Source organism: Geospiza fortis, unplaced genomic scaffold (assembly GCF_000277835.1).
Source record: "Geospiza fortis unplaced genomic scaffold, GeoFor_1.0 scaffold13, whole genome shotgun sequence".
Classification (NCBI taxonomy): Eukaryota; Metazoa; Chordata; class Aves; order Passeriformes; family Thraupidae; genus Geospiza; species Geospiza fortis.
Genome location: NW_005054384.1, coordinates 475,668 through 487,968, shown reverse-complemented (window position 1 = coordinate 487,968; position 12,301 = coordinate 475,668). Strand labels below are relative to the sequence as shown.

At 47.5% G+C, this 12,301-nt stretch overlaps 1 protein-coding gene across 1 annotated transcript in view; it reads right to left on the bottom strand.

Moving 5' to 3' along the window:
- Window positions 1–8,845, bottom strand: part of LOC102036260 (cat eye syndrome critical region protein 2) — a 108,328-nt gene extending 99,483 nt beyond the window's left edge. Inside the window, exon 1 of the mRNA XM_031060520.1 lies at window positions 8,834–8,845. Coding sequence (XP_030916380.1) covers window positions 8,834–8,845 — 12 coding nt within the window. The remainder of the gene's footprint in view (window positions 1–8,833) is intronic.
- Window positions 8,846–12,301: the final 3,456 nt, after the last annotated feature.

Here is a 12,301-nt window from a genome sequence, read left to right as displayed (position 1 = left end):
GCTCCGCCGGTCCCGGTCCCGGTCCCGGTGCCGGTCCCTTCGCTGGCACCGGGAGCTGCCGGGGATGGCTCCTGGTGCAGCGAACCCCTGGGAATCCCCGAGTGTTTCTGCTCCCACTTCGTGCCTCTGAGTGAGGGAGCCCAAGCGGCGCTTCTTGTTGTCCGCATGAGGCTGCCACGAGGAGCCGGACGCGCTCCGGTGCCCGGGGACAGCTCTGCGTGTCACCCACACTCCCGGTACCCCCGTTCCTCCCGGCTCGGAAATGAAGAGCAACGCTGCCCTGTTTTGAATGGTATTGCGGGAAAACGTTCAGCGACAAATAGGGATTAGTTACCTGCTTGTGGAGCTGCGTTAATGGGCCAGAGTTCCAGTGGAACACCGAGCAGCTGTGACCTCGGGTGCTGTCACTGCAGCACCTGACAAGCTCTCTGTGGGCACCACAGTCCAGCTTCGAAACAGCTGCCAAGGATCACTGTGCACAGCTCTGCCTCAGCTTAAGCTTAGCTCCAGTGAAACCAGCGTGAAACCGGAGTTCAACCACAGTCATGGCCAAGCAGAGATGTGCAGGGTTAGGCTGTGGCTGAGGGCAACTCCTTCAGGACTGCGCTAATCCCACAGCCTGGTCTTAACTAGCGTGGATGCGAGGAAGCAGTGAAATGCCCGAGTTGGAGTGGGACAGCGATATCCCCTTCCAGGAGCAGCCTGAAGCTCCGAGGGTTCAGGCTGCAGATTCAGGTTCACACATTGCAGGTTGCCTGCTCTGTCTCTGACCTGGAGGGAAAGGCTGGTGGCATCACTCAGTGCCATCCTAACACCTGCTGACATAAAGCAGTCTGATTTCAGCGTGCACTTCTGAGATCTCCAGGGTTTCCTCTCCCTTTTTCCACTCAAAATGAACATATCAACAGAGAGTAAGATGAAGGTATAAGCCCTGTGCTGTGTCTCAGCCTGACCAGGGAAAACTGGCTGAGGATGGGAACAAGCTGGTTTAGAGAAGAAACAAATCAAGGAGCAGCAGTGTGGCTCAGCAAGAATGAACAAGCTCTAATTTCATTGCCCTTTTTCCTATTGCAGGATCAAGGGATACCCAGTGAAATTGGAAGGAAGCGAATTTAAAATGGTGCAAGGAAATATTTGTACCATGTGTAATTAACACATGGCATTTGTTACCACGAGGTTTCATTGAGGCCAGGAGATTAGCAGGATTCAGAAAAGGATTAGACATTTATATGGATACCAAGAACATTCATGGTCACATTAGACAGGATATAAATAAATTTTAGAAGGGATATAAACTGTCAGGCTTCAAGGCACAATATAACCACTAACTGATGGTGAGGGATTAGGGAAAAACTTCCCTTGTGGGCGGGTTATTCTATAATTGTCCACTATGGGGTTTCTTGCACCTTTCTTTGAAGTATCAGAGGGTAGCAACTGCTGGAGTGAGAAGACTGGATTAGGAAGGCTACCAGGCTCATCTGGTGTGGCAACTGCTGTGCTCTTTGTGGGCCTGTGAGGGTCACTTGAGAAATGGCATGGCTGAGAGGATGGCACATGAGGTGTCATCAGACCCCTGATTTTTCTTCAGACACAGACCTTGCTTTCCTTCGCTGTAAGCTGCACACAGAAAATAGATTTCCTATGCCTCCCTCACCAAGGTTTTTGCCAAAATGTACTCTATTTTTTAAGTGGTTCATTAGTTATCTTTCTAAGTTCAGCCTTTGCATCTGTTTTCCCTAAAAGCTTTTGACTTGGTCCATTTATTGTTTGAAGGAGTCCAACATGCTATACTGAAACCCTGCCTGTGTTTCAAGGCACAATGACTGCAAGACTTGGTCTTGAGCAAGACAGAATCTGATCTCTTGTGTATTGTGTCTGCCTGCACTGGATTGAGCCAGCTGCAGCTCCCTGCAGTAACTGTGAGAGGAGAGGGCAGGCCAGCTCAGGGCACTGTGTCAGCATGCAGGATCACTATTAAACATCAGCAGTTCTGTGTGAAAGATCTAGAGGTGACAAAGCCTCAGGCACACTTTCCTCTGGGCTAGTTACAGAATTCTACAGCATTACCTAACGCCCAGTTCTTCCATGGAGCTAACTTTTGGTGCCCTGGCCATGTAAGGGGAGTTTATGTTGCATTTCTGTCTTGCTCCGTGCTGACATTCCTCCCTGAATTCCTGCAATGTCCAGCTGTGGCTTATCTTACTGCTGCATCTTTGCTTGTTCTTGACACTGGGTCAAACAGCTTTGTAGTATCCCCACTCTCTACCCTGCTAAGAGCTTTGTGAACTTTAAATGAAGACTCCTAATCTCTCTTTTTGTCAGAAGAGCTACGGTACCAATTTTGCCTAATGTTTTTCTGAATTAATTTGGCTCCCTCTATCGTCCCCATTATTTCTGTTGGACTGTGTTTTCTCTTACATTGTTCTTTTTATCCCAGGATGCTAGGGGCTGCCCACAATCACTTCAGGTTGTTTCCTTTTTCTAGATTCTTACACTGTTCTTAAAAGACTTCTTTAAACTTCTTATTCAAGCACAAAAAGCTCTGCTCTCCCACTGCTATTCAACAGTAGGCAGAGCCTTGGTGAATACACTATGGCATTTCCTCTTCTTTGATCCATGTGCTCCTTCTCTTCCAAGCCACCTTTGGCTGTGAGTTTCCTGTCCATAACTAACAAAACCAAAGCCTGCTCTGGCCAGTGTCCTTTCCAAGTATGCTATATTCTTCCTCTGATATTTTTTTTCTTTTTGCCTAGGCTGCTGGTAAGACTTCCCCTACCACTGATTTTTTAGCTCAATATCCAGTCCTGGCTGCTCTCTACCTTCCACACTTACCCTCCTCCCCTGTTTTCTGTGCTTTTTCTCATCCTTTCTTCCCAAACTGGCTGAAGGTTGAGTCCTTGTACCATGTAGAGCCACACTAGAGGCTGATGGACCCAATCAAAGCCTCTTGTTTTCATTGTTCCAGGTCATCTCTGGAGTTGTGAGCTCACTTTCTGGAGGAAAAAAAAAAACCAAACCAAAGTGCCAAAAACAAATTTAAATTTTAAAAAAGTTTGTAGAGTTGCAGGGACTGCATGTCCCCATTCCTGTATGACAAATCATTTAATCTAGAAACAAAAAGAAGGAAGGAGTGTTTTCCACTTTCTCCAGAAACACTGATCTAAAGCTTAAATGTAATGCTAGGTTGATGACAGGTAGATCTCTTGCAGGCTGTCTCTGAAAGATAATGGATTACTGACAGGCACAGGTCAGTTCCTCACCAGCTGAAGTGATATTATCATTAATAAAGATCTCTTTTTAAAGAACTCTTAACTTCCTTGCATTTCCACCGGCTGGCTTTAAGCTAAAGCCAGTGGACAATGTTCCTATAAACCAGGTTCAGGAGGAACTGCAGTCTTCCCTTGTAAGGAATCAAAAGGAAGAAAACTTGCAGAAGGACCCACCAAATCTCAGATTCTGTTCTTACTGGCAGCACATTCTCAGAAGGACTTGGCTCTGGGAAGTTCAAGCTTTCCTAATTCAGGGGAAAATGATTTAACAATAGATAAAGCCTAAAATTTCTGCTCCTTCAAAACAGAACTTTTGCATTTCTGGCTGTGAAGAGCTTCATCTCCCTTTTCTAGCCTGTCTGAATTTTACTGCTTCCTTCTTCTTGTTTACCTCCCTCAACAATCTAACACCAGCAACTCTCACTGCCTTTCCTTCTTCTTGCTGAGTTATGAAGTAGAAGACAGATGTGTTTTAGCCACCTACTTTCACCCCAAGCTACTTCTATCTTCTAGGATTCTTCATATTTTGATCCATCTTCAAGTCCCTTGTTCCCTTTTCAATGCTTCCTGAGTAAAGAGGTTTTTTGGTTTACAGCACAGTGGAAAAGCATTCCCGGGCAGAGCAGGGGCTGCAGTATTTAGCACTGGGAGGTCTGCCTTTCATCCTTGGATCTGCTTTTCCTACTCAAACAACAAATCAAGGGAACTGAGGCACACACAGTGAAAATGGAGGCACAGATTTTTCTGGGTAGTGGTAGAGCTGGAGTCATGGAGGCAGCCAGAGGGATTGCAGAAGAGGTGTGGAAGCAGATGAGAATTTTTGCTTCTTTTAACTAAACCAGGAGAGTCAAGAGAAAAAAAAAAGCCATGTTGCATACCTTTTTTTGAGCGAGTAGTTATGATTTCCTAAGAAGTAGGTAAAGCAGTGGCACACAAGGGGCTGACATAAGAGGCATGAAAGCCAAGAGGAGTGGTTGAAAGAGAGCAAAACAGATTTGAAATAGAAGACAGGGTTGCAGTCAAGAGACTGTGTAGGATGAGAGAGACACAAGGGATGAGAGAAACTGGTAAATTCTCTGAGAGGGGGAAGTAAATACTAATGCTAATTAGCAGGGAGTAAGGAAAAGTCTGTAGTCACAAACACTCGTGGAGTGGAAGAAGCTGGAATGCTGTGAGGGAGAGAGAGAGTGGGGAATGTCTGAGAGATGGCAGTCAGGGAGGGATAAGCTGAATAAACCAAGAAATGCACAGTGAAGGCAAGGTCTGCTGGTGAGTGGGATGCTGCTGAGGGCTGCATGAGAAGGTGAGATGAGGAAGGTAGAAAGTCTCAATAGCCTAACAATGAAGTTTTAAGTTGTCAGGAGAAAAGATGAGGGAGTCAATAAAAAAAGAGAGCCAGTTGTTAAGGCAGAGGATAGAAAAGAGATGGGTGGGCACAGACAACAGCTGTGAAATGGAGGCATGAGAGAGAACTGGAAAGCGTGGGAGACAGGAATTGGAAACAGAAGTAGAACAAGAGAAAAGTGCCATTCCCACTGGTTTGGCATTGTGGTGCAGTGAACCAGCTTGCACAGGTCTGTTGCTGAGGTTGGATATCAATACCCTTCAGCTACCACCAACAGGGCTGCAGCTTTAGCTGGGACACAAACACTTCTCTCCAGCTTTGAGCCACCAGAAGGTTTTCCATGATTCCTGCAGCCTGCATCCTGAGCAGTGTGGGTTTGAGGTTCTGCTGAAGAACCTGCTGCTTGGCTGGAATGCACTCTCCAGCTCCTCAGGTGCAGACCCAGCTGCTATGTCATGGACACTTCTAAAAGATCTGTTTCTTTTGTCTCCTGGATGTACACGTTTCATTTATCCAATGTGAAAGCTAATGGGAAAACAGCCACTCTGAGAACCTGACCTAGCATCTGAGAATCTGATGGATTCTCTCTGCAACACCCCAGATATTTACTCCACAACACTATTTTCAGCTGAACGAACCACTGGAAAGGAGAAGTAATTTCACATTACTGAAGTGGAGCCACACTTTCCATGAAGCAAAGCAGCAGTTGCACACACCACCATTGGTTTAGGCAGAAAATTAGCAACATTGGGCCTCTTTAGCTTGCATGGACTCTCTTCCTTGAAAAGCATCTCCCTCCTGGGAATTTGGCTAGCACTGATGTGGCAAAGCACCCTCCATCACAGCTCCTCTCCTGTGTGCTTTACTGAGCTACATATCAAACCAACAGATCTAAGCCTTAGGTCTCAACAGATTTTCTGCTCCTAACCCATTGGGGCTGAAAACCACAGGTTGTAACTTGATGTTTTGTCCCCTAGAGAGCAATCAACAGGCAAATGAGAATTTGTGGCAGTGGATTCGGAGGCAGGGAATGTGGATCTTTCCCCAAAGAGCAGCAGAGCGGGGCCCACTGCTGTGTGGGGGTTTGTTTGTGGTCATCCATGCTCACAGCTGCTGCTGGGAACATCTGGCAGAGAGATGAGTCAGACACAGGCTGGCTTGAACAGCCACAGAACAAGATGGGGAGCCAGTGATCTGCCCTGGAAACCTCACTGGGAAGCAGAGTGGAGACACACAAACCCCTACACTTCTGTGCCTCCCTGGGTCTGCTGTCCCTGCTCCTGCTGCCCACAGCTATTCTACAGGCAGGCAGCAGTATTTGGGCATAAACAAGGAGATGTTTAGTTGTTTCCAGAGCAGCAGTTAGCAGTGCTGATATGTGTGCAGTGTGCTCCAGGACTGGCTCCTGCAGCCTGCCTTGAGCAGCACTGAGGGCTCACTGGGACTCACCCACAGCCTGAGCTCCTCTGGCTCAGGTGCAGCACTCTGTGCTGAGGAGTGAAGCACTCACAGGCAGAGAGAACAGCTCCAGAGAAATGCAGAGGATGCTGCACAGCAGGGCAGTGCTCCATGCACAGCACCATCCTCATCAGTCACTCCAGCAGAGACAGATGATCTTCCTAGAGGGGAATTAAAATTCCATTTTGCTTACAAGCCATGACAACTCAGGTCTCTGTTCAACACCTTCCTAGAGGGGGATTGGTGGTGTGTGAGCAGAGCTGGCAGAGTGGCTGAAAGTCTCTTTGTGGTAACCAGGTTTTGTAGCCTGGGCCTGAAGAGGTGATGTGAGGGAAAGCTGCACCTCTTGTGTAAAGCTGCTGACCTCACACGCTGTGAGAAGTGCTGAGCACCTCCTGCACAGAGGAAAGGGGCTCCTGCTCAGTGCTGGTGCCAGTGCTGTGCTCCCACTGAGGTTTCTGGGCCAGATGCAGTGTTGGTGTAAACCACTGAGCCCATACAGGTTAGACTTGTGTGCACACCAATTCCTGCAGCTGTGGTGGGGCTGGAAAGGCAAAGCCCGTGGTGGTTTCAGCCAACACAGCCTTTCCAAAGCTTCATTTGACACCCATCTGCCAGTTGCTTTTCTGCTGTGCTGGTTCTGTGGGGAGTGCAGCTCTCCAGTGCTAACTTGTGGCTTCACCAGCATCCATTTCCAATGCCTCCACCTCCAACATCACCAATACCTCCACACTTTGCTGCTGCATTTGGCTAGAGAGGCATTCAAATCCCATTCCTTCCACAGCAGTCAGCAGAAACTGTAAGTGATTGATCTCTAAATCTTGCTAAGGATGGGATACCAGGCTGTGCTGATGCAGGGGTCCAGAAATAAGGGAGAGCCTCACAGAGGGCTGAGCAGCCATCCAAACATTAGCAGGACTGAGTCATGGGTCCAGCTCTTTCACTGAATTGCTCTGGGACTGTGAGTAAATCAATTCAGGTATATTTTCCTCATCTGTGAAATGGGAATGGTCATATTTAGATACCTCAGGGAAGTTGCAAGACTTAATTAGTTAATGCTAGTGCCTTGTCAGTTCTCATTACCATGGTATCTGTGTTTATTGCTGTGAAATTGTAAAATGCTGCTTACATGCTAAACATTATTATTCTACATGAGGTGGAGTGACTTAATCCAGTTTCTCTGTAAATACCAAGGGCAGGGAGTTGACATCCCCAGTATTGGCTTTAGTGTGAGGTCTGCCTTACTTGTAGAAAAATCTCCCTGACATGTAACAAAAATTATTTATTTCCAGATTCCTAATGTAGTTGCTCTTGAAACAGTTAAGCTACACTATTACTGGTTTACTTAATCTGGTATGTGTAAATAAATTGACCTGGGATAAACATAATTTAAACTGGTTTAGACACAATGTTGGTTCCAGTGTCAGGGAAACAGAACAAGGTCCATGAAAGACTTTCAAAACCTGTCAAGTCACTTGGAGGAAAGTGACTGTAGGCAGCTGGAAATGGGGAATGGCTGGCAGATTCATGGGCTGAAGGGATTTTAGGTGCCCAGCCTCAGAATAAAAGAGCTAGTGACTAATCCAGTGGGTCATCTCCAGACCTTTCCCAGAGCACTCCTGCTTGTAACTGGGGAGTTTTGAGATACTCAGCTTTTTCTGTCTTGGGTGAAGAGAGAAAGGAGCACAGTCTTGAGCCCAGGGGCTGTTAGAAAAGACCTGAGATGCTGAAAGTGGGACAGGGGCTGCCTGCACCCCTTCTCACCCCAGCCTCTCCAGCAGCTGTGTTGGGGGGCCTGGATAGCCAAAGGTTGACAGAACCTGGAAGAGGCAACCTGCTCCTCCCACTGCATTTCCACAGGGGCTGGGAAATGGCTTTACACTTTGCAGGTATCACTTTCATCCTCCAAGGCACCACAAGCACACACCTGTACCTCAGCCTGGTGCTCAGAAAATCAGCTCAGAGCCTCCCCAGGGCTGGATGCAGCCACACAGTCACAGTGGCTGCTCAGCTCTCTTTGTCACCAGCCCAGTTTAAAGCAGCAGTGCAGAAGTGGAAAGAAGAGAACTGCTTGCACTGTTAGTGACCCTGTCATCCATTGACTCCTCCACTTTCAGCGGCTCTCACCCAACACCTGAGGCTCAGCTCCAGAGGTTCCCATGCTAGCAGGATATCACTACAAGCTGCTGGTGCTCCTTACAGTTAGGCAGGAAGGATGCTGCAGGCTCCTGAACAGAGATCTGATAAACACATCACAGTCTTGGCCAGAAGAACCTCTAGGTTCCTGTTCCCAGCTCCCCAGAGAGCTCTGCCAGTGCACTTCTGCTTTTCCCTGAGTTCAAGATGAGGATCCTGCTGCAAACCACCTGTCTGTGGTGGAACGGCTGCGCCTGTGGAAGCACTGGCTTGTTTCAAACCTGTGACCCAGTGAAAATACAAGTAAACAGGCAATGGAGAAAGGAGAAAGGAGAAATTGGCAAGAGAAGGGCCAGCTGATTTATTCCTTCTTCTACACTTCACAGCTTTCGAGGTTTGGGTTTCCCACACCCAGCCTTCCTGGTTCACCCTCATGCCTAAGCCTCATTTTCCTGCTGGGAGGAGAGGGATGAATGCCAGCAGCTCTGTCTCTGTGCCCCAGCCCCCAGGACACTGCCTGCCCTGTTAGGCCATGGCACCAGAAACACCCAGCTGCTCTAAGTTAATCACCCAGATCAACAATCCCATTTGCAAAGTCCTCAGCACCCAACCATCCTGCACTTACCTGAGTGGCCATCTCTGCCTTGCCTGCTCCCAGCAGTGCAGGAAAAATGGGGTGACTTTGCTGGCAGCTGGGTGACCCTACTTCATGCTCTCCTGAGGGCAGAATCTGCCCCCAAGCCCCAAAATGTGGCAGGAAGGCTTTGATTTATACATCCAGACAGAGCCCCACAGGGAACAGCCATATGGAAATAAAACCTATTATGCTTTACAATTAGAGAAGGGAAAAGCTTAGGGTTAAAATATGAAGTGGCCAAGCTATTAACCTTCTCATTTAGAATGAATGGTCACTAAATTACAGGGCACATCCCCTCCCTCCCCCAAAGAAGGGCCTTATGAAGAGTAGCTGAGGGTATTCAGCCTGGAGAAAAGGAGACTCAGTGGGGAACTTCTCACCCTCCACAACTACCAGAAAGGAAGCTGTAGCAAGGTGAGTGTTGGTCTCTTTTTCCAGGTAACAAACGATATAACAAGAGGAAATGGCTTCAAGAGGTTTAGATTGGATATCAGGAAAAGTTTCTTCACCAAAAGGGTTGTCAAACACTGGAACAGGCTGCCCAGGGAAGTGGTTGTGTCACCAGCACTGGGGTTTAAGACATGTAGATGTGGCACTGGGGACATGGCTTGGCAGTGCTGGGTAATGCTTGGGCTTGATGACCATAAAGGTCTTTTCCATCCTAAATGATACTGGTCTGTTATGTGAAAAAGCAATAAAGAGTAATTCATCCTGTCCTGAAAATATGATCAAATCCTGGCAGTGAGCCACAGCTGAGCCTGAGGGGGCTAAGAAACTCAAATCAGAGAACCAGCACATCAGGCAGACAGCAAATCCTCCCACTACCTCTTGTGAACACAAACACCCAGCAAATGCTTGTGCTCCTACCAGGGACACAAAATGTGCAACCTTACCTAGACTCCATGGGGGGAGAGCTCAGTTCCCACAGGGAAAATGTGCATTTGGGGAGGGAAGGGGATGGAGTTTTCAGGGATCCTATCTTCTCAGAGGCAATGTTGTACACAGATTTTAGCCAGTCCTGATGGTTAAAATCTCCTTGGTAGTGTTTGGGCACAGTGAGGGATGTGGTAGAGAAGTTCTCTCTCACCTACCTCGGGTGGGAGATTTATGGTGCAGGATTTATCAGTTCTCTTTCTAATTCAGAATCTCTGAACAGCCATCACAACTCCACCCTCATCTTTCCAAAGCAAATACTTTGTTCAGCTAATTTTCCTTTCCCATGAGAGAGGGCTACCATTTGTCTGAAGCAGCATCATAGAAATCCAGTTGAAAGCAAAGGCAAGCAAAAATTCATTTAGCAAAACATTCAGATACCATTACAACAGTGATATTAATTATAAACCAACCAGACAACTAAAATTCCCCTGCAGCCTTTCCAACCTCAACTTTGAAGACCATTCTGGGGAAGATGAACAAACAGAAAGAAAAGCAAAAATGACTTGAAATAAAAGAGAAACCAGCCAAACTAATTCCTTTGATCCAACGGAGAAAAAAAAAGTACAGGAAGGAAAGAGCTGGCAAAAATACTATCCTTTTGGGTTTTTTAGTGCTGTTAGTATCAGTGATCATTCTGCCCCAAAAATCCCAGTTCTGACAGGGTGTCCTTCATGCCAGCCTCCATCACTGGCCTTCTAAGCTCCAAATTTCCTCCCACCTCTGAGGTGGGGACACAGAGGAAGGCAGAACTCTGCAGTGCCAAGACTTGGTCAGAGTCAGGGAGTATTTTAGGTACTCCCCCAGAGGAAGGCAGAACTCTGCAGTGCCAGGGAGTATTTTAGGTACTCCCTATCCTTTTCCTGCTGTTGGCTGTGCTGTTTGTTTGTAACAGAGGGGGAAGGACAGAGGCAGATTTGCCTTTGAGGACTCACCAGTGCTCAGTGCTCCTCACCAGCTCCTGCCTCCAGGCAGAGCAGATACTCCCATCCTTCTCTTGTCCTTTCCTAGAGAGGTGCCTTTTATGGTTTAGCATCAATTTCCTGAAAATAATAATGAACTTAACAAGGAACCAAACACTTATTTCTATTCTAAAACTCACTCCACCTGCCCATTTTGGGTGAATCCAGACTTTAAGTAAAGTCTACAAACTGCCTGAGACTGATTGATTTGCCCCACATGTATGTGTTTTACCCATCACCTTGGGCTCTACACTGGGGTTTGATGCACAACCACAGCTGAAAAAAAACAGCTGATCTGAGAAAAACTTGATCTGGAAGGACAGAAATAGTTGTGTGATAGCACAGGGAATAGTTCTGGTGTTCACTTATGTCTTATACCATAACTTTTGCAAAAAAAACCACATCTAATTTTTAAAATTAAGCTGGCAGATGGATTTGCTTAGCTGTTTCTGAAGTTATGGCTATGAAAGAGCACATCAGTATCAAGCCAAACTCTGTCACTGCAGCCATACCCACTGTGCAAGAGCCTCCCTGTCTCCCCACAGAGATCTGCCCTCAGAGCCACTCCAGCAAGGCACTCACAGCAGGAGAACAGCTAAAATTGCAGCGCTGGGACAAATATCTGCCCCTCCCAAAGTGCCTCCCCAAATCTGAGCTGATAGCACCTCCAATCTCTGCAGAGGAGCAGTGCCAGCACATCCACCCTCCCTGCAGGACATCCCTGCCAGCACCACCCCTGCCACCACCCAAAGGCACCCAGGGTCCTGCTGCCAGCAGGGGCTGGCACGGGGCACAGATCCACCTCTCACCGATTTATTCTGGAGCCATGTAGGGCTTAAGGCTCCCTTTCCCAGCTGCAGAGTGACCCAGGTGGGAATAATGAGTGCCTGCCTTGCTTAGCTAATTAGAGGCACTGAGAGCAGCAGGCTGCAGTTCTGGACTGGGGCAATTGCAGAGGAAATATAGGGGCTGTGGGGTTTATTTCTAGCTTAGGTTTTTGGGGTGTTTTGGGGTTTTTTTTGGTTTTGTTTTGGTTTTGTTCTTTTTGGGGTTTTTTTGTTTCTTCTTTTTTTTGGTTGGGTTTTTTGGTGGTTTTTTTGGTTTGTTTTTTTGGGAGGTTTGTAATTTTTTGGGGGTTGGTTTTTTGGGGGGTTTGTTTTTTTGAGGTTTTGTTTTGTTTTTTCTTCCTTGTAGTCAAGTTAAAAACCTCTGTCAGGATAGCACAGCACAGATGGGAAAGAGCAGAGGGAGGAGGCTCCACAGCAGTCTTCTAATCTGCATTATTCCGCGGTATGAGAAGGAGGCAGGAGTAAAAGATAAGGAAGGCTGGACCATTTGTTCCCATTCAAAGACAGATTTTCAATGTGTGAGCTAAATCCTTCAAAGGCCAGCCCAAGCCTCCCCACTTGCACAACTCACCTGCCTCAGCAGAGCGCAGCACAGCCTGCACTCTGCCCAGGGCCATTCTGTGGGACACTTATGGACCCCAAAGTGCTCTGCAGGGGCTTCACCCTCCCTCCCCACCCGTGATGCATCTTCCCCTCAGTGGTGCTGCCCGAGG